This window comes from Gymnoscopelus braueri (genome assembly GCF_963280865.1).
Source record: "Gymnoscopelus braueri genome assembly, chromosome: 17".
NCBI lineage: Eukaryota > Metazoa > Chordata > Actinopteri > Myctophiformes > Myctophidae > Gymnoscopelus > Gymnoscopelus braueri.
This window is the reverse complement of record NC_137617.1, coordinates 25,127,234-25,152,032: the sequence shown is the minus strand read 5'-3', so window position 1 is coordinate 25,152,032 and position 24,799 is coordinate 25,127,234. Positions and strand designations below refer to the sequence as shown.

Sequence of the window (24,799 nt, the reverse complement as noted above, 5' to 3'; positions counted from 1 at the left end):
ATGTCTACACTAGCAGCATGTGAGCAGAGCTTTCACTGAGTTTTATGTGGGCTAAGCTGAAGAGATAGCCTTATCTGAGCTGAGACAGTGTTAAAAATGTCCTGACAATGTTTGTTTAGTAATTGGCAGAGACAATTTTAGCTTGTGTGTAGTGACTAAATCAACAGGGTAAATATAGTAATCCTTCATAGAGCCTGACCAATATATCGACCATTATTTGACTTTGTTGACAACACTGGTATCTGACGCGTCACATTTTGTTTTTATCACTTTCAACCTAGCGTCCGTATTTCGGGCATTATTATAGATGAAAAGTTTCAAAGGTTTTCAAAAAAATACAAAATCAATACCAGATCTACAAGCTCACAAGGCGTTGTGAGGTTAATAGGTTATATGAAATAAAGTTTGTTATATTTGAAGTTATTTGTGTTTATTTCTTGCTTATAAGTTAAATGTTCTCAAACACAAACTTGAATAAACTACGTTTATCAAATTGATTCGAAAATGTTAGTGTTAAACAGAATCGGATCCAAACATCTGGCTTGCTCTTGTGCATAGCTGGAAAGCCTGTCTTCCCTGCTACCCTACAGGAAACTGTAGTTGTCTCAACTACTAACAGGATAACAGGATGTCCAAGGATGTCCAAATCAGCAAAACTCAATCTGTAGTCACACAACAATAGTGGTCCATTTCTAGTTTTTGCGAGAATGAGCCATTAACAAATCGGGGCGCTGGTGGCCTAGTGGTTACAAGGAGTCACAGGTTCGATTCCCGAGCTCGATGACCTTTTCTGCGTGTCACTCCTCGTCTTACCCTCCCTGTTTCCTGTCACTCTCCACTCTACTATCCTATAAAGCCCCAAAAATATATTTTGAAAAAACTAGAACAAACCTTTAACAAATCAAAATTGCCATGAACGGGCACCCTTCAATCAATTTACAATTATAATGTAGGCATTTAGCAGACACTCTTATCCAGAGCGACTTGCAATGTGCAACATTAATACTAGTCGACAAACACCAGTAAACAGTACTGAGAAAACAAGTCTGTGCTACAAAGTAATTAGCATAGCAACCAGGTAGACATAAAACCTAGCATCAGTATATCTAAATATTATAACTAGAAATCTGAATAGGCATCAATTACAAACGCAAAGAAATGCATCTTGTACTTCTATTGCATACTCAGTACCTTCAGGCACACCAGATGACATTTCACACAATCTTACAGAACTCAAACAACATTTAGCCAATACAGCAAATTACTAGAAAAATGTAACATGACCCGTGTCAATCTTAATTCAATACATATCTGGAGACACTTACCCTGAACCCAGGCCCGTGTAAGGGCCCATATTCAGGTCTCTCATAGAGAGGGCCGGTGATGAGAGAGAAGGCACTCCACTGGCCTGGCGTGTAAGACTCGGCGCAACCGGAGACAAAACCCCAGACAACCAAAGTGAAATCCTGACGTTTCACTTGTTTACACCAACATGAAATAAATCCACAGCTCTCTGATTTGGAAAAAGTATCAAGGGTTGGGTCTAGATTAGAACGGCAAGGGTGATGTTGTGGCCCTCACAGCTTGCTATTGTGCAGTTCCGTGTGAGTGCTAGTGAATCATCTGTGCCACCCGTTAGACCTGAGTTTGAATGGGGACAGGGCGGCTGTGAGTGGCTGGTGTTAATCCGATTTTAGGTTAAGTAGGGGCTAATAGGCAAGCACACTGACTCTACCGCTGGGGTTGGATGGAAAGGGACGGGAATAGGTGGGTGGAGCTAGTTAATCGTGTTAAGATTCCTAATCCCTGGAGTACTCCTATATGTAACAGCCATTGTCTTCAGTAGTAGGGGTAAGCAAGGTTAGCTATGCTGTATTGCAAAACACACAGCCTAAAAGACCCTTCTGTCAGCAGTTACTGGCAGTCAGTGTTGAGTCACTGCATGTAGTAAACAACAAAGACTTTTTTGACTGGAAGAGTTTTTCTAAAGCGCTTGATCTGTGGATTTTCTTTTGTTTACTAAGACTGAAGAATAGCGATGTCTTTGATCATTTGAACATTTTGCCAACATGATGTTGATCCTAAAAGTCAACGAAGAAATACTTGGATCATCTTGGAACACCTGACCTTGTTATTTGAGAGTGATATTTTAAACATAAATCCTCTTTCACAGCTTGTCAAGAGGTTCACTGGTATCACAGGAAGTGCACCTTCCAAACTCGGGGGTGGGGGGAGTTAGATTAGCCCCTTTCCAACTAAAAACAAAAAAAAGGGAAAAACCTAAAAGAGCTTACTCCACACTTCCTGGAATTCAAGACTCAGTCATGGAACGGGAAGTCCAAACACATCCCTGACAGGCAGAGCCGTCCAATCCGTCATCAGGACCGAGAGACAGGTCACACAGTCAGCAGATAAGGCCTCATTCCTCAACACTTCCTCCCCCGTGCCTGGCACAAACTGGTGCCCCACAAAAACAACACGTTCATTCAGACATGCACACGGCGATGTGCTGCAGCCACTCTGCTTGCAAAGCTCGAGTGGATGGATTCAATTAGGTCAACCTCGCAAAGCACTTCCAACACACAACCCCCCCGAAACATAGGAGTTTGTTAGCTATAAATTGGCCAGTGAACCAAAGTTTTCCTATTCAGTGGTCAGAATTTTTTTTCCTGAGGTAGGGCAGTACAGAGGCCACAACTTACAACTTAACTCTACTCCAGTGCCTGACCTTACAACTGTATTTCTCTGTACTTTTTCCAAGCCTCTAATTCGGTGGTATCCAAACATAGAGTCCTGACCCATTTTGGGTCGCAGAGACGTTTTTATGGGTCGCGAGTAAATATACAGAACAGGTATTTTGTTTACCTTTCGGGGAAAAAAAACATTTATTTTTTTTCCAAAACAAAAACCCAAATTCAGAGACAAACTAAATAATAATAATAATAATAATAATAATACAAAATGTGCCGCATTGTGAGCTTGTACATCTGTTATTTTTTAAGTACTAAAGTGAAATTGCAAGGAAACCCTGCTCTAGTGAACAATCCCAGTGCTGAAATTCAGTTTTCAAGAATTAAATGAATCTTTTACCTAAGAAACATTACTGTAACAACATTTTTATGTTGAGTAAAGCCTGAAAAGAATACAAACATTTCTACGCAAGAAACAATAAATCATTGTCTAGAACGTCACGCAAACAATGACCGATAGCTGTATTTCAATGATCAGAATCAGACACTAAACATATCAGCCCGTTTGGGCTGTCTAAAGAACGAGAGATAGCTGTTCAAAACCATACATCTGCTCATTTGCGGCCTAAGAGGTGGGGGTAGTGTCATGGGCTGAGGATAACTGGCCACTGTCCAGTACCCACAACCGTTAATCAACATCATCCCAAGTTAACATTGCAAACTGATAATGAGTATGAGTAACATATTCCCACTCAACAAACTGTCAGGCAGCGAAAAAACAAGACGATGCAAAATGGAGAGTTTGACAAGACTGTGAATTAAGATTAAGCATTGCTGTTACCCAATTTAGTAAAAACCACAATGAGACATTAGATAAATTAAAAGATTTAAAAAATGATCTTAACTTACTATAATCAGTACAGGCTGATGCCACATCTTGATAATTCAAAACAGATAGATACATTCCAGTCTCATAAAACAGACCAGATGATCCACTCAGACACACTGAGAAGGGTAAAAGACCATCAGAAAGTCTCTCTTTGCAGCACAAGGTCTCACGCCGTTTCACTGTGTTCAACTTATCTCTAGTCCAAGTTATCTTTAGATGAGCAGTGCAAGACACAACAATCACAAAAGGCGCCTACTATTTCACTGTGGTGGAGATTAGGAAGCGTTGCCTGAATTTCTCCAGGACATTTGAACTAGTACTACAGGGTTTGATGTACAGTATGCAGTATGCATATAACTTACCCAATTCTTACAATAACTAACAATTTATACGCTGATTTATAAGGATTAATCTGGAGAACAATCAAAACACTGAAGCACCTTCAGGTAGACAATCTAACAACATCTGAGGTACTTAAGGCATCAGATCAAACACAGTGGCTGTCCACTGCATCATTATAATCTCTCCGTCTGCTGCTGACCCAAATAGACTTCAAGCAGTCCCTGATCCAGAGTTGGCTCATAAACCATGTGGCGGCTGTGGAAGGTGTGTGTGAAGGGCCAGTGCAGGGCTGTCCCCCTTAGTGGAGGACTTAACACACAATTTACAGAAAGCGTTATGGCTGGAACAAAATAAAAGGTCATATTATTATAATCTGATCCACATGATTTATATCAGGAGGGTAATCAGAGACGCTTTGACCTAAAACTACCTTTTCAGAATCAACATTCAGAGATGGTGTCTTGTAGCCCCAGGGGGGCACTTACAGTACTACAGTATGTCGAGGTACTATAGATGCATGTTGGGACAGAGAAGCCCATGTTTTCTATGCTTAAAAAACTTCTGGCCCAATCCTGGAATACATCTATAATGAGAATATAAGCATCTACTGTATACTGAGGAGGAGCTACATAGTGTGCAGCGCTGACGCAATGCATGAACAGTTGAATGGGTTCTCCTAGGAAGGCAACCGCTCGAGTGTGCAAACCAGGCGCGGTTGTTTACTTTGAACCGACTGCAGCTTTGTACGCCTGAGCCTCATGCTGACCTGTTGCTGCCATCATCAGCGTCATTTATGGTGGCCTCGATGCCGCTGTCCGTCTCCACCTCCTCGTGCATCTCGGGCGGTACGAGGGCTCCCGTGTCCTCATCCGTGAAGGTCTCACACTCGCTGTACGTGCTCTCTGAACCCAGGTAGGCGCTGTCTGTCACCTCATTTTGCTACAATGAGATGGGAGGGGGGGGGGAGACTGTCAATTATTATATCATCGCCTGTTAGTGGAAACACACAATCATTAGAATGGGTTAATAAGTCACCACCTAGAAAACTTAGTAGTGAGGTGGGGGCTAATATAATGCTACTACTACAGTGTATATTATGCCTGTTGAATATAAAGACAAAACCCAATAAGGGCACCTCATACCATACTGTATATCCAGTTTTATGTCTTATAGATTTCCAGACCTGCTGTCAGACATAATAGATGTCTCCACAGAGAATACATTCGTAATAGGCGAAGTACTGAAGTAAAGATGCAGTGGTCATAAACGTGTATTGACAGGCATCAGCTGGTCTTTGTTATTCCATGATGTAATAGGTCACTAAATGATAATAATGGCTGGAAGACGTCCAACGAAAGTGAGAAAACAGAGATGCAAGACACCGGTTTCAAACAGGAGCCTGTTTTTAACATTCACATACAGCAAGCGGCTATAAATGCCAATTACGCCGTTACGTCCAAACGACTCAGCACACGCAGGCTTCAGATGCAGCCTGTTGCCTTTCTGAAGCCTGTGCCAAGCAAAACCTGCTGTCCCGACACCTCCAGTACACAAGTACAAGCAGCTCTTCATAAGCCCCTGATTTTTTTCGGGCACAAAACACCAAATGCTCAACTAGAACGCTCAAATAAACTGCTTGTTGCAATTATCCATAGCATACACAGCATGATCAGAACCAATATGAATCCACCCACGAAAGGCAGGTCTTACCTGTCTGTGTAAAGCTCCGGGTGGTGCAGGGCCCAGAGGGCTATCCACCATTCCCAAAACCATGCTCTCTAGCCTGGCCTCACTGACAGGAAAGCTGGCCTGTCACGAGACCCCCGCAATCACCCCCCCCCCTCCTAGCGCTTCCTCCCTTTCACTCTCAAATAGAGAGCGAGAGAGTGAGAGAAAATGAGAGTGACATTTTTTTAAATATCAAAAACACCTCATTCAGCTCGGCTGGGTGTTCAGGGGGCGGGGACAGGGAGAGAAAGTCCAAAGACCAGGGAAGGTGGCTTGGGGGCGCTCACACTACAGAGACCAGTGGTGGAAGCGGTACTCTGCTTTTTTACTTAGTAGCAATACCACAATGTAGGTCCTGTATTCAATATTATACTTGAGTAAAAGTACAAAAGTATCGGCATCAAAATATACTTCAAGTGCCAAAGTAAAAGTAACTAAATAACTATAAAATAGAGCTTATGTGGCTCTATGTTTTGTAATAATAATCTAAATCTGCAAAGTAATTAGTAAAGCTGTCAAATAATTTCAGTGGAGTAAAAAGTACAATATTTGCCTCTGAGATGTAGTGGAGTAGAAGTATAAGTACCTCAACATTGTACTGAAATACAGTACTTGAGAATTTTTACTTTGTCACTATCCACCACTGACAGCGACTCCTCAACCCCTAGGTTAAAACACAACACAAGATTAGACCTACACCCACTTAATCTGTAATGTCTCCTGGGAGTTCTAGTTCCTAGTCGCCATGTGACAGTGTAAATCATTAAGTCATGTTCTACCAGTGTCCCGGATCGCACAGCCAGCAGGCAGAATGAAGGCGTGCCGTGCAGTATTATCATACAATGTTGTCATAACTCCCTGGCTATGTGCCTAATAACAGGCAATTAGAGACAGAGAAAGAAGAAGAAAAAATGACTGGCAGATACATTTTTGATTGTGAGAACAGGAGAGGGCCTCTCGCTTGTTGTTTGCTGTTCCAAAGAAATATCCCAAAGCCAAAGGGAGGGAACATTTTGTGAAGGAGCCAGGAGGGGGTGGGTTGGACGGGCCGTTTTTTATGTACCTCTTCTGCCAGGCCTCCGGTGAACAGCTTCACCTCGCCTGTTTTGAAAGCAAACAGGTCTAGGACAGCGTGGCCATTGAGAGAGAAGAGTCCACTGCCAGGAACCCAAGGAAAAAACAAGGCCAGGGATACAGGTGTGGTGTCTACTTCAAACACATCCACCAACTCCACAAATATGCCGCTTCCAGTATGCCTTCCAAGAAATAGTGACTAGCTACCGGAACGTTTAAGGTCTGAAATATAAATCTAAAAACAAATAACTCAAGACTGACTTTTCACAAACCATTAGCTCAGAGTTCAATTCATTCTGCTTTGTAAAACACACGTTTCATTTAAATCCCGAGTTATCTGATACAAAGTCTCTCTGCCTTCTTTGGAGCCTGTAAGCTCCAGATTGTAGAGGCACATATCTGCACTGAAGCATTGTATCAGTGCTTCTCATTATAAAGCTGCTGGCAGATTTATGAGTCTCTCCGGACACCATACTGCTCTAATTCTAATCCAGGAATTTAGTTCTCACTCCATATTTGGGCCCGAATACTTCATTGAACCTTACTCTCATCAACACGTACGGCAAGTGATGCATATCATCGCTGTTGAGCAGAAACCTTGTATCTTCCCATTTCATATGTTTACGTTTTTTTCATAAATTAATGCCCTATTTTATCATTTGTCTTGACAGTGCCACGCAAAAGTAGGTTTATTTATTTATTTTGGTTACGTTTTTTAACCATTTTTAAAATGGTTAAAAATGACATGCCCAAAATACAGACGCCTGTTTGAAAGCGGACGCCTGTGAGTTTTTATAAATATGTAACTAATGAAAAGAAGTCCTTGTGACTATATAACTACACTGGACCCATTGGAACACAGGTTATTTATTCCATTTCCTGAAAAGTAACAGTTTTGGACATAGAAGGTTTCCACCTGACAGCGTCGATATGTAATGTTGAGGATGCTTCGAACTAAAGTACATCACTTTAACTTTTCAAGCATGGGATGTCCCTGGCCTGTATATAAGCACGGAACCCCCTGCCAGTGTTAATGCCAAGCTGTACCTGTTGATCTGACTGAAAACCACGCTCCAACTCTGTGCTGTAAAAACTGGGAGTGCACTTATAAACCACACCAAGTGAGGGCGCTGATACTGCACACTGTAACAACAATCCCACTTCAAAAGTGATCCAAGTGCACACAATGGGAGAAACAATTCAATCTCGCTGACGCCTGCAGAAATGATAGTTAAATATACAACCTCTGTGTGCAGAAGGAGACAGGAATTCCAGATATGCTAACCGCAGCTGAAAAAACATAATTCCACGCACATGTAAAATCTCAGCCCCGACTCGGCCAGCAGCTCATTCAATATTTGTGAACAGAAAAAAGAAAACTAGAGAATTCAGCCAGATGTCATTTGGCATGTGTGCCAAGCATGTGGAATATTCACAGAGTGGTAATGATAGCTCTGCTGGCCGCTTGGCCAATTACAGCGGGATGCGTGTGAGTGCAGCGGGAGTTCAGCCTGGGAACTGGACACTGTGCTGTGAGTGAGACAGAAAGAACATGGGCAGAACTGGACCACACCAGGCAAGAATCAATCTACATGATGTTGCTAGTTCCACGTCGAGAACGTGGCTTCCAGGGACTCCCGGTGGTCCTTGAGGTGGTTCCAGGGGGTCCCCATGTTCACTAAATGATCGATAGTTAATCTTCACCATTAGTAGGCTACATGTACAAGTAAATACAATTAGAGAATGTAGAAGAATTAATATTTGAATCACTTTCACTCTTACTTCTACAGTTCCTAGGTAGTAAAGGAATTCTGGACCAATTGACAGGCCATATTGGACCAAATCATGTCTAACAATAAAACATTTCTTAGATTGGAGCCCCAGAGATTTAAAAAAACAAAAAACAAAATGGTTATCTGAAATTAAAAAGGTTGAGAATCACTGCTCTAGCCAAAAGTTTTCCTGTTTCTTTAGGTTTGATGATGGTTAAAGGTCGGGTCTTTGTGGTTTGTATATTACCTGGGTTATGTAGGATTAGTTTTTGGTAAAGTACAATGCATCATGATATATGAAAATGTCCTGTAAACCCCACATGAGCTGGGCCCTCGAGTAGTGACACGGAAGTAAGTATCAATTACGGTTATCTGGTGTTGTGTCTCATCATACCTCATCGTACTCCTCGGTGCAGCCCACGGCTCCATCCCCTGGGCTGTAGTGCACGTCATACATCTGAGGCTCTGGCCCTGTAGATACAGAGAGAACGAGAACCCCGGTTAATGTGCACAACGCAAACATACAAAGTCAACAAGAAAAACTAAATGAGAAGATTAATGTTTGCAGTGCCAGTGTACCGTACATGTTAAACAAAGTGCTATAGAACTGACAGAATGGGGGGGGGTGGAACAATAGGAGTGGAAGGGATAGACAAGTTGATGATTTAAGTACCTTTTAAGAGTTAACGTTGCTGTCCTACTTTGATGTTAAAATGGTACAGTAGCGTACCGTGTTAACAGTCAACATTATGTATTGTACTGTGTTAGCAGTCAACATTATGTAACGTTTACAACTCATATTTCAAGGGCTGAGTAGCACCATGTGACCGGGTGTATGTGGCAACATAAAACAATGCCAATAAAGGCTTCTGTTAAAGAAAGCACCTGCACACAAATGGTGAAACCTGAGACGGACCCGTGGGATGGACTCCTATCAGCCACTGGGGCGCCCTGTAAACAGAGTTGTGAATAACACCCTGCTGAAAGGGGCTGGAACACAAATAGTGCACTTCACAGCACTTGGAACCTGGGTGTTTTGTACACCCTGGTCTTACGTAACTGGGAGGTTCTTCAAAACTCCTAGTGTAGGCCTACACATTACAGCACTTTTGAATATTATGAGCCTGCTTTGAATGAGGCTGTGCTAGAGGACGTCAGCACTGTTTTGGGCTACGGGCCTGCGGCCTCTTGGCACAACTAAAAAAGTCATCAAGGACAGAGGGGTGCTTGATTCTCCAATGGCTCAGACAAATTCTATTCAACTTGTCCAGCGGTTGGTTTCTAGACCAACTGTTGTTGTTCCAGACATGCCACAGCCACCACAGGGGATGAGGCATTTCCATAGCCTGTGGGGTTGTCTTTATTAAGGTCACTCTTGCCAATAACAAGTGCGGAAGCAAGCAGATAAAGAAGGTATAGGCGGGGCACAGTGAAATTCATATTCAAACTGGAAGCCCAGTTGGGAGCTGGAAAAACAGGTTTTGTGTCACTCCAAAGTAGATAAAAGGGGACCTGGTGCTACCAGGCCACGCAAAAAAATCTCCTTACTGCTTTTATAGACGGGTGAATTCTGGCAGCAGTGTGTGAAAGGCTTGGGAAGTTGCACAAGTGTTCTGAACTTCACACACGGTGACTACCTTTCTACGGGACATAATGTGGCTTATTTGTGATCATTGTTGTTTTTTATTTTATTAATATACAGTAATAAGGTAGCAAACAACATTCACCTCTGGTTAAATAGAAAAATACATTTATAATTAAGATACAAATCATCACAAGAGTACTGGTAATGGTGAAATATTCTTTTGCCTGGGGGCAAGATTTTCTGCTTCCACAAGCTTATACTTTTTCTAATAATTATGTGACTTTCCACTCCATTTATGTAAGCATGAATATTCATTTCTGTAATTCCCTGATTAGCTGAAATAGTTCAAGATCATGGTGTAAATCTACTTCACAGAGGTGATAATCTGACAGACTACAAATTAATGCTGTAATGTACTACATAACGCTGCTGCTTAGCTTCCACTGACATAAATATACTATAGCTAAGATTACATTGATCATACATGACGGAGAGAGAAAGAGAGGGAAAAAGAAAGAGAGATGGCAGTGAGGGGGGCAGTGAATAATTCAGGCGAATAGGACTCTGCTCAAACCCCGTCTCTCTCCCCCACTCCCTATCTGAAACCTAGCCTATTACGGCCCATGCGTCTGTGTGGGTCTAATGTTTTCCAGTGTATTATTTATTAATGACTCGGGTAACTGGAGCTGCGTAACCCAGAAAGCCCTGGGAAACGAGTTCCACAAATCAATGGCAATGGGGCTGGACGTACGTAACGAGGCAAACACTGTGCCTTGCGATGATCTCAACACAACCTGCATGATGTGTCAACACTGCCAGGCGTGTGCTGTCAAACGAAACTCTGTTGTGATGTCACTTTAGCCCCCAGGCAACAGTGATGTCAAACGGCCAGAGCCACTGTGGCTGCACAGTACATAAATCCACCACAGATATGTTGCTAACGCTTGTATGAGATGGAAAATACTCTTTAAAGTTTAAAGTGACTCCATGATTTACATGGGAGAGGAGGGGAGGGCCTCGTCAGTGAAAATAAACTGGAGTCAGGCTGTGGTCTCTTTTTCTTTTCTCCGTCTTCATTTTAAATGGCTGAGATGAAGCCTGCGAGACCTGATGACTACGTTGTCAGGACACCATGATGAATTGCACCCATTGTACTCACAAATGTATTTAAAGCTTATAAATGGGTCAGGAAGGCAAGAAAATAGAAAGGGAAATAATATTGAATCCAGTAACAAAGGAAATGGGTCAGCCTTTCTGTTCCCTTACAATACCAACCCTTTGACTCTGCAGAAAAATTGTAGTGAGCATATTGCGTGGACAAGTGGGAAGCCATGGGGAACTAAGGCATTGGCAAAGATGGAGCCAGATAGCATTCATTAGCTCCAAGGAGAGCTGCGGACACATTCTCCGTGGCCGGGTTATGCCTGATTTAATTTATACTTGGTTGCGCATCATGTTGTGCACCGAAAATAGCCAATCTACAAGCTCACAACGTGTCGCCCCGAGACGCATTGTGAGCTTGTAGATTGGCTATTTTCAATGTGCGACACCGGCGTCCAACCATGTCTAAATTAGGCCTGGTTCATGTTTCTCTGCTTACCTGCTTTCATGAGCGACTCCTTTCAGGCTAGCCTTCTGTGTGTAAAGACGACTCTGTCGTCTGCGGCCTTGAGTGTCTCAACGTACGACACCTTTACAGACTGTTCTTAGAAGTTTTTAGACTGCTTGACTCAAAGTCAAGCCGCTTGAAAATCAGAGACCGGATAGGATGTGCAAATTCCATGATTAGCTCCATTTCATATTTTGTTCTATGATGGTGTCGTGTGGCAATCTACAAACATGCTGTGAGCTTGTAGATATACAATTTTTTACTACGATTTTCACTCATAATGACATCCCCAAAATCGGGATGCCAGATTGAAAGTGGTTAATATGATTAGACAATATATATTAGCAAGCACACACAGCTTTGAAAAAAGAACATTTTAATGATTCACCTCCATTGCTAATAGCGGTGATTCCACGGTGGAAGTCTTCAAAGCTGATCACTCCCATGCCACTGGGATCCAAGAACTTTGTCAGATCCTTGACCTGAAAGAGACATGTCACAAACATTCAAAACGCGTTTTGTGAACAACAGTTGACAATAATCTCTCTTGTAATCAAATGTTTTCTGCCTGATGCATTAGATTGCTAGCTGTAATGAACTTTACATAAGAGGGAGGTGATAGCACGCAGGGCTCACTTGATTTCAATCTGTGAAGTGAATAAATAACAGAAGAGCTATGACTGAGAAATACTGTACAATAAAACACCTAGATTTATTAAAAGCTCAAATAATGAATATTTCAGGGAATTTTAAACAAGGAACCCTTTCATCACCCTGTTTGACTGCAATCAGAATCAAATGGGTTGGTTTTATTACAGGAAGTAAAAGGGTACCAACAGTAAGAGACCTGACCTTCAGAGACATCGAATTCAGCAGACATCACATATTTCAGATTTTACAAGGTACAGGGCAAAATAGTATTATATATATATGCCACTGTGAACCAAAGTGAACCATGGTGATTCAATATATGGCAAACAGATATAAGGATGGACACTTAGCCTATAGATTTGAATAAAGTTGGTTGATGTACAGTTTTTAACTTTTTATCAAAAGAAAATATAAAGTCTAAATATGGATTTAGGAAATGTTATACTTGGCCTACCCCACACACACACACACACACACACACACACACACACACACACACACACACACACACACACACACACACACACACACACACACACACACACACACACACACACACACACACACACACACACACACACACACACACACACACACACACACACACACACACACACACACACACACAGCTCTAGCCTCTAACTGAGAAAGCAGTGCACAAATGACAAGACACCATAAGTAAAAAGATGTTCCTGTATCGCTCAGTCTGCGTATGTGTACTTAACTCCAGCAGTTACTACAGCAACACAGATAATAAGAGACAATTTAGCACACAGCAGGAACATTTTACGTGAAGGAAATTTTAATCAAGAAACATTTTGATTTAAGCCTCAATTTGACCTAATTTCTCAGAATATCTTAAGAGGTTAATTTAAAATATTTAGCTATCTAGTGTCTGGGTGGTGCAGGGGAAACGTTCCTGCCTGACTGTGCCCGCTGCAGATACTAAGGGTCTGAATCGTCCGCTTTGCATTCGCCTTGGCCGGGCGCTCCAATGAACACAATTACCTGTATTCGAGAGAGGGAAGCCGGCAAGGGAGAATGATCTCTGTCATTGCACTAGCAACAGGTTGGCCGGTCCACTTGTTAAACAAGGAAAACTAGGTCGGATAGCATGTTCCTCCAAATACACTCCTCAAACCCTGTCAGCGTTTTCATGTGTATCGGAGTCGACACGTGGTCTACAGCAGTGGTTCCCAAACTGGGGGAATTTTGGGGGGTCCCCAGATGATTAGCTTAATGTGCAACATTGTTTTCTCACTCAACAGTAAACAAACCAAGATACAGTAACAGTATAAGTGTATACAGGGTATCTGCACATTTCTAAAGTTACAATTTAAAGGGATATTTCACTTTCAAAAAAACGTTTGGTCATTTTATCGTCTACTCAGGCCGTTGTGCACCCCCAGACAGTTTTTAAGTTGCTCGATTCAGTAAATAGATATTTGATATTCATTTAATCAGACACGCCCCCTTCCTATACAAACCCATTGTAACTTCAAACTACATTTTAACCATGTTAGATTCATCAAAAACACCCGTCCTTGGTTCTGGTGACTCATACCGCCCCCCTAATACGCGAGGGGGCCGTGTTTTTTCAATTACTTTTTTCATTTATTTTTAATATTTTTTGGGGAAAATGAAAAAAAAAGAAAAAAAAAGAAGAAAAAAAAATACAAAAAAAAATATCGGAAAAACACGGCCCCCTCACGCATTAGGAGGGCAGGGTGAGTCGCCAGAACCAAGGACGGGTGTTTTTGATGAATCTAACATGGTTAAAATTAAGTTTGAATTTACAATGGGTTTAGGAAGGGGGCGTGTCTGTTAGAATGAATATCAAATACCTAAATACTGAATCAAGCAACTTAAAAACTGTCTGGGGGGTTCACAAAGGCCTGAGTAGACAATAAAATGACCAAAAGTTTTTTTGAAAGTGAAATATCCCTTTAATGACCTTTAAAATGTCAAATTGGCCAAATATTACATAAGAGGCAAACATTGTGAAAATAGCTGAACTACAAGCTCACAACGAGCTTGTAGTTCAGCTATTATCACAATATTCATCTGTGGAACAGAGTCAAACTAAATGTAATGCATACAATTCCAAGTGCTTGTCGGGGTGGGGGGTTTCCCGTTCAAATATGATTATTTGGGGGCTCGTGGCTTGAAAAGTTTGGGATTACAGCCTCCCACATAACCAAATGTATAGGTTATGACAGGGACTACTAGCCTGGTAAACCCTCCCTCCGGAAATCTCAATTCCATTTCATTTCAGGAGTGAGTCTGGCCTGATCCGCCTGTCTGCAATATTGGCTGTGCTGGAGTTGGGCGGGAGTAATACCGTTGACTGACAACCCCTTCAGCCAATGATAATTTTTCCCCTTCAGCCAATCAGCAGTTCACCAGTCTTAATGTGACGCGACGGGACTTTTGAGACAGCCATACCCAAAATGGGTTGCCTTTTTCGGGTACAATGGTGTCACTGCCCGCCCCTACCGGTTCTCTAAATTTTTTTTTAAAAAATAGGCTTTGTCATGATTAATTGACCACATATATGAAGTTAAACAACTAAATTCTATCCAAACGATATCTTATAAGTAAATTCCGTGCCTCAAAATAGAAGTTAGAGAGCTTTTTGAAGTAAAAAAATAGCGGAGAATTGGCCGCACAAGAAAAAGATGGCTGCCGTTCGTGTTTTGGGCTCACTCGAACTCGCCACCTGATTGGCCAACGTAAGCTGTCAATCACAGAACAATGAGCGACGACGCTGATAGGCGCGGCCGTTTGGCATACACAGCCAATATTGCAGAGAGGCGGTTCATGCCAGACTCACTCCTAGAATCAAATGGAATTGAGATTTCCGGAGGGAGGGTTTACCAGGCTAAGGGACTACAAGTGTGGGGGTAAAATTGGCATGTCATCTACATAGGGCGAAAAAAGGAAAAGAAAGTATCTGGCATCCAGGATTCAGGTCTAGACCTATGCCTATATCTGGAGAACTACCGGTGGCCCCTAGCAATCAAAATGTGTTTGCACAAATGACAGAGTGGGCCAAATGTGGTACATTGCAACATTTTCCCTAACTCATCATTATGCTGTCATTTTAGCCGTGTATCATTGACAAAATTAGCTGGGTGGGAGCCTGACAGTATGTGGGGTGAGGTTTCTGTGGTTTTAGAGTCGCTTGAGCCCCGAGAAAGTTAGCACACAATGTGAACATGGTCATTTCATAAGACTTTCACTTTGTGAAGGGGCTTCTAAGTTAAGGCCCTTTTTGAACACACACACACACACACACACACACACACACACACACACACACACACACACACACACACACACACACACACACACACACACACACACACACACACACACACACACACACACACACACACACACACACACACACACACACACACAGCAAAGCTGAGCTCCAACTCATGCAGCTTATTTGCTAAAACTCCTAATAAACTCTACATTGACTTATCCTGAGACTCTTACGACTGCTGATCTCGGCTCGATGAATTAAATCCAGCTGTAGTGAGAAACACAGAGGAGGGGGAATGGCTCTGTCTGCCTGCATGGTGGTTAACGCCACAATGTTACAGTTAGGCTTCTGCACCAAGGCTCTCTTCTTGCGACCCACCTCCGCCATGCAAATCCCCATAAACTACTGTAGGTGGGCTGTATGGTTTAGTGGTTGCGTCGGTGTAAGAAATATGGGGGTTTAAACGGTTGGAATGTGTTGTTCTCGTTTCAAAAAGAAATTGAGCGACGGTAGGAGGAGATATTTAAAATAGCATCAGGGGTTGTATGCCTGTCACATAGCTTTCATTTACCTACCTCGGAAAGTTACATCATGGTATACAGGAAATAACTTTGTTCCATGCTCTGCTCACTATTCAAAAGACACGTCTCTACTGGGCGAGGTGAGGTAAGGCGAGAAACACTAGGGGATTCCTTTGTTACGTACGCTTGTATCACTAACGACAAAGTGCGGAGGTTGACTTTCGCATCGGTTAACCTTTTCCCCTCTTCTTATAGAATCACACTACAAGCCATTAGCCAATAATAGTATTGTAATGGTAAACGGTCTACAGTTGATCTAGGCTGAGTAACTACAAAACGACCAAAAAGCATCACAAGTGTCATAACACAACCACAAAATATCCTAGAGACAACTTTGGCCTTCTCTTACAACAGGATAGTGGGACGGCAAGAGATGATAATTGTTGGAGCTCTGCCCTCCTTGGACTATAATGGCCCTGTCCTTCCACCACTTAGCGGAGCAAACGAAGGCACTGTTTTTTTCTGTATTCTCTCGTTGTGTCTAATCAGTGCCGGCCAGAGCACGCCTGACCGCCTCCACACAGACGACTGTTGTACTTAACCCCAGGGAGATGAATACCCCTGGCGGGAGTTTTTTTTCATCCCCAAATGGGGGATTTTATAATGGCTCACGATGAACAAAAACGCTGTTAACTGTCTCACATGGCTGTAAGCCAAACACGTCTGCAAAAGAACTGTATGGTCAGACAGGCCTTGTGCCTGCATCTTTTCTTTTTTTTTTATGGCAAATACAACATGCATCCAGACACACAAAAGTGGTCCGGAGAGGGGAGGTTTCAGGCCAGGGGACATACATTCCACTGAGGATTAGAGCGGCAGCACATAAAAGCAGTGGGCCACACTGGCCAGAGAGGGGTGGGGTCTCTGGATGGACAACAGAGCCGTGACCACACAATGCAGTTCCAAGGGGCTTTGTGCACAATCAGGGACAAATCCCATGAGTGGCAGTTTGAAAATCTCCTTTGAAGCCAGTGAATTCCCAGATACTGTACAGCCGAGCCCTCACTTTTGGATGACAATTCACCTCTGAGAGAACCAGTGAGGTCTGCTGTTTATGAAGCACAGAGCGGCGTTTGTTGATGGATGGATGGTCACATATTGAAACTGTGATGCAGGTTACAAGACAACTGTCAGAAAATGACACGTACAAGACAAGTACTTCCAAGTAATATCAATGACTGCATAAGTTGCTAAATCATGAATGGCAGCTTTCCTGACACAGCGATGTAACTTAAGACTGATGGTAGAAAACGTTTCCACTATTGGGATATTCTTTACTGATCAGCGTATGTTTATGCCTGATATCCGATTACATAACTGAAATATAATAGTTTGTCAGTGACTGTGTTAATACAGAGGACACAGGAATTGCATTATGTTTGGCCAGCGTCATGTTTTCTCACAGATATGAAATAGTTCAGTAAACACAGTAGCATAACTTCAGTAGCATAAGCTTCTGCTTGGTGTCCACATTTAGATGCAATGCATATACAATTTGCATTACATATTAATTTGCGTGCATGTTAGTTCCATTTCACAACTGCTGTACTTCTTCCTGGAATGGTTCTGGGGAGGAAATTTGCATTCTATGCACAGTGGTGCAAACACACTTGTTCAGGACATGCATGCAAATATCTGATATCAATACCTCCCTGCAATCTCCCACACTGTGTTACAGAAAGAAACAGGTACAGTACTATGGACTAGGGTATGACTACATATAACGCCTTTTTATCCCTCCTTGCTACATAAACGTTTGGCAGAAAGCCAAAAGCAATTATTGATAAAGTTTGCAGACATTGTAAAAATAAGCAAATAAATAAACAAATAAAGGAATAAATGAATATTCTCAACCACATGAACCACACAATTTACTAAGAGTTAAGTCTGGAAGACTCCCATATCTATATATATAGTATTTGCACTGAAATGTCTTTCGTTTGATTTGCTGTTCTTATTTGTGTATGTGTTTCACTCTTCTTCTTTTTTCCTGGCTTTTAAAGAACCACCGTTCGGGCAGAGATTGTTTTCACCCCCGTTTGTCGGCACGTCTGCGTGTCTGTGAGCAGCTAATCTTGGGCACCCCCACATATTTCAAATCTGCCTCATGGTGGTGCTAGGGGCGGCTGTAACACATTGAGGGGTCTGTAAACAACACAGAGACAAAAGCGCTTACATGGGACACTACAAATGCCACAGCTTGTTGCAGAAACATTGTTTTTTAGGCACAATGTCCTAATGCGACATGTGACAATAACCAAACAGAGTTTTGATACTCCATACCGTTTGCCTGCAATTACATTCACTAAATTGTGGGTGGGGCTTATTTCTTACAAAATATATCATTAATGTAACATTTAATAATCCTCAAATTGGACTTGCATGGGCCTCGATAGCACACACCTCCATAAGTGCTTTTGATTCTGCCCATAGGGGCCACCACCACAAACGCTAAAAGTTGCACCGTCTGTTGTACAAACTTCCCCCCACAGCTTCCTTGTGTCCTGACGGCTGCACCCCGCGACTGACGCAGCCCTGGGTAGTCAGGCAACATGGCCTAGCGGAGATCTACGCTCAGAGGAGCACACTTTTCTAGTTGCAGATTGTTCTAAGGAGAGCCGGTAAATCAAACCAAAGTGTGATGCATAGTAAAATCACTGAAAATATGAATTACACACTGACTCATTGTAAAGATGTCAATTTGCGTTTTCAATACCTTTAATTTGACGTCCCAAACAAGGGAATTCAAAATTGGGTGGAGACCTTGTAAGATTAGAGTGATCCTTCCCCGAGGTTCTCAGGGTAATGAACACCAAGTGCACCCCAATGTCATTACATGACATTCTTCAAATTCTGAAGATAAGTCTGTCTGCTGCTTGCTTGATTTTTGTTAATGAAGAAAAAAAACTAGCTTAAGCCTCCGTCTCTCTCTCAGTCACGGAAGGACAGAAATCTGAGAGCCAGTGACTGTGAGAGCAAAGATTCACTAGTTTTGGAGCACAGACATCCAATATCTTGAGTCATACACAACGTAATCTATCTGTACAATCGTGTTAGAGCTCCACACAAAACAAATCTTTCTTTCTAGGAAGAGATGCCAAGATACTATAACTGTCAGGATCAGAAATACTACACATCTTACAGCAAGTACATTCCACAGAAACCAAATGCCATGGAAAGACAATAGAGGATCCTACACCTCTGAACTGAGAGAAATTCCTAGAGTCATAATGTACTTCCCACCAAAACAAGACATAGAAATTATATGGCTCTGTGCCGCAAAATGAGCAAAGCCCTTCTCCATCATTGCAAAGTGGGGTCATGGTCAGACAGCACGGATCCTCTGACTCAGGGAAAACACATTCTACTCTTAATCCTTTCAAATGCCCCTATCTGTGGGGAGCCAGAGGCACCTATGGCAGGGCACAGGATAGACCTGACACAGGGGTACTTTGAACTGGGAACGAGGGAATTAAAATGCATGACTTTAATGACTAGACAAGTCAGCAAACAAGAGTCTACTAATCTAGGTAGTGGAGTGGATAGCAAAAAAAATGTCCAAATATACGACACAAGCTAGCTTGGTTGTTCTCCCGGGCTTATTGACCAAATCTTCCCGATTGGCCATTTGACAATCCAAGATGAAAATCACCTTTTCTTATCATCTGCCAGATTTGATCAGGAATCTCAGCTGCATATTGATTACTGTATCTACATCTGTATCTTACTATGCACTATATAATCCCTGCAAAACAACCCATCCAATATTATTGTTATAACTGGTATGTGCTATAGCGTAGGTAGGCAATAAATGACTTGTTACACAATATTAATATCATAATACACAAATCAAATGAATTAATTCAAGATAACAAGCCAAGATTGTCAACAGCACTCCTGCATGCTTTTTAAGTGTTGTCTTGATAGTGCAGCGGCTAAAAGCAATATTTTGGGAGAATCGTTCACTTGGTGATACAAGCGTGAAACTTGGTACAGATCATCTTTAGAGGTCATTTATCGATTTTTTTAATCGAGCCACTTGAAAATCAAAGATGGCGGCCATTTTTCAAGATGGCCGACATCTTAGTGGGCAGTTAAGTGATATGATGGTTTATTTGGTGATACAAGCATGAAAATTGGCATGAGCAGTCTCTGTGGGTCACTTGACAATAGGCCACCCACAGCTACTTGAAATTTCAAGATGGCGGCCATTTTTCAAGATGGCCAACACTTTAGTGGAGCAATTAAGTTATATAATGGTTTATTTGGTGATACAAGCATGAACATTGGCATGAGCAGTCTCTGTGGGTCACTTGCCAATAGGCCACCCACAGCTACTTGAAATTTCAAGATGGCGGCCATTTTTCAAGATGGCCAACACTTTAGTGGAGCAATTAAGTTATATAATGGTTTATTTGGTGATACAAGCATGAACATTGGCATGAGCAGTCTCTGTGGGTCACTTGACAATAGGCCACCCACAGCTACTTGAAATTTCAAGATGGCGGCCATTTTTCAAGATGGCCAACACTTTAGTGGAGCAATTAAGTTATATAATGGTTTATTTGGTGATACAAGCATTAAATTTGGCATGAGCAGTCTCTAAGGGTTGCTTGACAAGAAAACACTCCCAGCCACTTTACATTTCTATTTTCAAGATGGCCGCCCCCTGGATCCTCAAAAGATACATTTTCTCATATAAATGTATGGTTTTTTTTCATTAAGGACGATTATACGATTATTATTATTATGCTAAAGAACAACTTTTAACACATCACAATATAGTTGTGTTGATTTGTTGATCATAGATAGATTAGATAAGAGTGAATATCTGCACTACCAGGGCACACTGGTGATATATCACTGCTGTTAAACTCAGAGTGGGGTTCAATGTCAGCTAATTGAAAGTTGGTATCCCAAATGCTGTCTAATTTACCCCAAAACAGTTAGATAGCCGCACCTGAATTGACAGGTTGTGCCAGCACGGGAGAGCCGAGCCAAGGTTAATGGGGTTTTAGTTAACCGGATGGTGTACAGATCGCTCAGGATTTAAATGGCATTGGATGAACGATCGAACTAAGTGTAGGGTTAAGGCACGAACTTAGTTGTATCCCATACATCAAAGTGCTTGGTAAAAGGTGGTAAAAGGATAAACCCTCGGCCTCTGCCTATGCTGCAGACATGGCAGAAGCCATCATAACAGTTGTGAAAACTAACTGGGACAGATGTTTAATTTGTCAGCAGGTCACCAAGGAAAAACTCATTCAGCCGAGTTTATTCAACAGAGAGCACGATCGTACTGGTTATGATACCATTGCAAGAAATGTTCCATTATTTCATAAGATCAATGCTCTGCCTATCTTACTTAGTCCAACCCGACTAGATGAAGGTGATGGCATAGAAAGCACATCGACAAGAAACAGAGCAAAATATAATTCAAGCTGTAAACTTAGGTTCAACAACACAGAGCTGGAAAGGGCCCAAAAGAGAGCATCTACATCTGCTGAAGACACTGAAGATACCAAAGATATCCATGTCAAGAGGCCAAGAAGATCTAATGTATGACCGGTCCAGCGATGTCACAACTGTGAACGAGGCCAGGCTTGATCTCTTTGCCAGAAAGCAAAGACAATATGACTTGATCCCACCAACTCAAGCAGCACTCAAAGAGCATGCCAAACATGCTTCTTATGAGGCAGGATACGTGTGGGGACAGGCATTGAAGCGACATCCACAAATGCCGAGCCCATCTGACTGGGGATGGGTGGAACAGGACGAGAAGTGGAAAGTCTTCTGGACTCCACTTCCACCTATTGCGGAGAGTTGTTGGGAGTTGACCAAATGTGGGTGCTCCAAGGCATGTACTGGAAGGTGTAACTGCTTCAGATATGGACTCAGTTTCACATGCCTATGTAGTTGCCCCTGCTAGAACCTATTTGCATGTTTATTTTGCCAGAGTTATTCCCTGTTGTCCTCTGTGTTTTCAAGTGGAGGCCTATGGCTCGGCTTCCCCTCGTCACATCGACGCATCATGTTTTACTTTTTATCTAGTCTATTACTGTGTAATTTTCAGTTGTTACTTTGTAACATTGCTTCCACTGCCTTCCACTGCCATATCTAACAGTGAAGCACATTTTCAGTTTAGTTCCTTAGTATCGTTTGTCATGGTTCCGTGGCTATTGCCATTCAGTATTAGCCATTACTCATAATTTTGGAGCACTGTCCGTTCAGCACCACAACTGTGCTTATCAGCACCACAACTGTGCTAATTTATTAATCTTATTTTTTGTTTCCCCACCCCTTAGTATTTATTTGACACATGTAATGGCTGTTAGTTTAAAAAAAACAATATATATATATATATATATATATATATATATATATATATATATATATATATATATATATATATATATATCCTCCCTTGTGACTGTTACCTTGTCGTGGTAAGGGAGCTTGTTTAGGCCTACCTCAGTGAACCCTGAGAGCTATGCCGGTGGGAGGCAACTCCTGACAGGTCTTACCAAACTGGACAGGTCGTGGGCGAGGAGTCAGACAAAACACAGTCAAACAACCTCTCTTGACAGAGCTTTTTGAGGAACCCAATACATTTCTATGAGAAAAGGTATCATTTAAAGATTGACATCTTGAAATTTCAAGTGGCTGTGGGCGGTTTCTTGTCAAATGACCTTTTGCGACGGCTCATGGCAATTTTCATGCTTGTATCACCAACTAAATGATTTCTTAAGCTTAACTAGTCCACTAAGGTGGTGGCCATCTTGAAAAATGGCCGCCATCTTGACATTTTAAGTAGCTGTGGGTGGCTTATTGTCAAGTGACCCACAGAGACTGCTCATGCCAATTTTCATGCTTGTATCACCAAATGAACCATTATATAACTTAAATGCTCCACTAAAGTGTTGGCCATCTTGAAAAATGGCCGCCATCTTGAAATTTCAAGTAGCTGTGGGTGGCCTATTGTCAAGTGACCCACAGAGACTGCTCATGCCAATTTTCATGCTTGTATCACCAAATAAACCATCATATCACTTAACTGCCCACTAAGGTATCGGCCATCTTGAAAAATGGCCGCCATCTTGGATTTTTGAGTGGCTCGATTAAAAAAGTCAAAGAGTTGACCTAAAGGAATGTTCATGCCAATTTTCACGCTTGTATCACAAAGTGAACAATTGTTCCTACTATCTGCTCTACTATAACACCAGACATAATGAAATGGGCTGCTAAACCTGTAGCATAAAGAATATCGATAAATTGTCATGAGATGAAATTTGGAAGCATGTAAAACACATGCAACAAACAGGCATTTTAGGTCTTATATAATTAGATTCATCATATCAAATGCTTTCAGACCGTTTTACTCCAAAACTGAATTTGAAGACAGGTCATTAGTATTTTTGAGTCATTCCTGTGACTACCTTTAGTAAAATAATGTTTGCCAATTCTTAGTTGAAAGTAGCATAAAAAAAACACTTTCAATGCATTCCAGACCTTGCAGGTCAATTTTTACACTAACTTTTGTGTGTGTGTGTGTGTGTGTGTGTGTGTGTGTGTGTGTGTGTGTGTGTGTGTGTGTGTGTGTGTGTGTGTGTGTGTGTGTGTGTGAGAGAGAGAGAGAGTCAGGTGACATCAACATTTACACAGAACCCTTTACTGATATTTGCAAACGGTGGATTTGCTAAACATCATGAATAAACACATTGCCCAGCAAGTCAGACAGGACAAGAACATTACATCATTTAAAATGTCCCTGTGTGAGTGTGGCAGACGACAATAATCTGTTCTGATTTAGCTTTTCTTAACATGAAGACAACGAGACACCACCTAACACAGCACTGTACTCTGAACGAATACAAGGATCACAATGGAGTCGATGGCCATGTACACAAATAAAGCCTACTATTTAACCAGGAAGACTCTAATTTTCTGGAATAGCATGAATCCAAATCCAACCATCATTTATTCTAAGAATACATTTGTTTTTCTCTTGAACTGATAATCTTCACACAATGTGGATATGAAGAAAGCCTGCAGCATAGAGTGACAGGGGTCACAGGGGTGTGTGTGTGTGTGTGTGTGGGGGGGGGCATTAGCCAATTCACAAGCGATTATCCCGTCACCCACAAAATATGCAAAGGGTAAATGACTGCGTGTCATTTGACATATGGAAGAGTAACAGGCCTGACTTAATTAATTACTGGCAATATGTTTTTTCCCAGATTTCACAGATTTATCTGGATGCTGACCTGAATCCTAATTCTTCAACACAACCAAATATAGATTAGGCACTAATCCAAGCATGGTTATAATATGTCAGTATTAGCCAAACCCTATAAACCCCAGCTGAGAGCTGCTTCATAGTGAGCGTAAGGGAAGAATGTTTTTGGTAAGAGTTTCCACTGATTAGGCCTAAACCTAATATAAAGAGCTGAGCCTTGTGTATTCTCATACTTAGACAGAACAGGCTTTGAATTATAAGTGTATACGAGAGCCCTGGCACTGATCAGGTTTCCTCTGCTTTATTATCTGTCAGGGTAACATAAACCCTCCCTCCTCACACCACTTATTCAACAGAAGATAAACATTTAA

At 41.9% G+C, this 24,799-nt stretch overlaps 1 protein-coding gene across 2 annotated transcripts in view; it reads right to left on the bottom strand.

Moving 5' to 3' along the window:
• Nucleotides 1-24,799, bottom strand: part of rab11fip3 (RAB11 family interacting protein 3 (class II)) — a 44,068-nt gene that overhangs the window by 15,779 nt on the left and 3,490 nt on the right. For both annotated transcript variants that reach the window (XM_080454873.1, XM_080454874.1), the window contains exons 2-4: nucleotides 12,078-12,171; nucleotides 8,890-8,966; nucleotides 4,688-4,860 (exon numbers count right to left, since the gene is read on the bottom strand). In XM_080454873.1, the coding sequence (XP_080310999.1) occupies nucleotides 4,688-4,860; nucleotides 8,890-8,966; nucleotides 12,078-12,171 (344 nt within the window). The remainder of the gene's footprint in view (nucleotides 1-4,687; nucleotides 4,861-8,889; nucleotides 8,967-12,077; nucleotides 12,172-24,799) is intronic.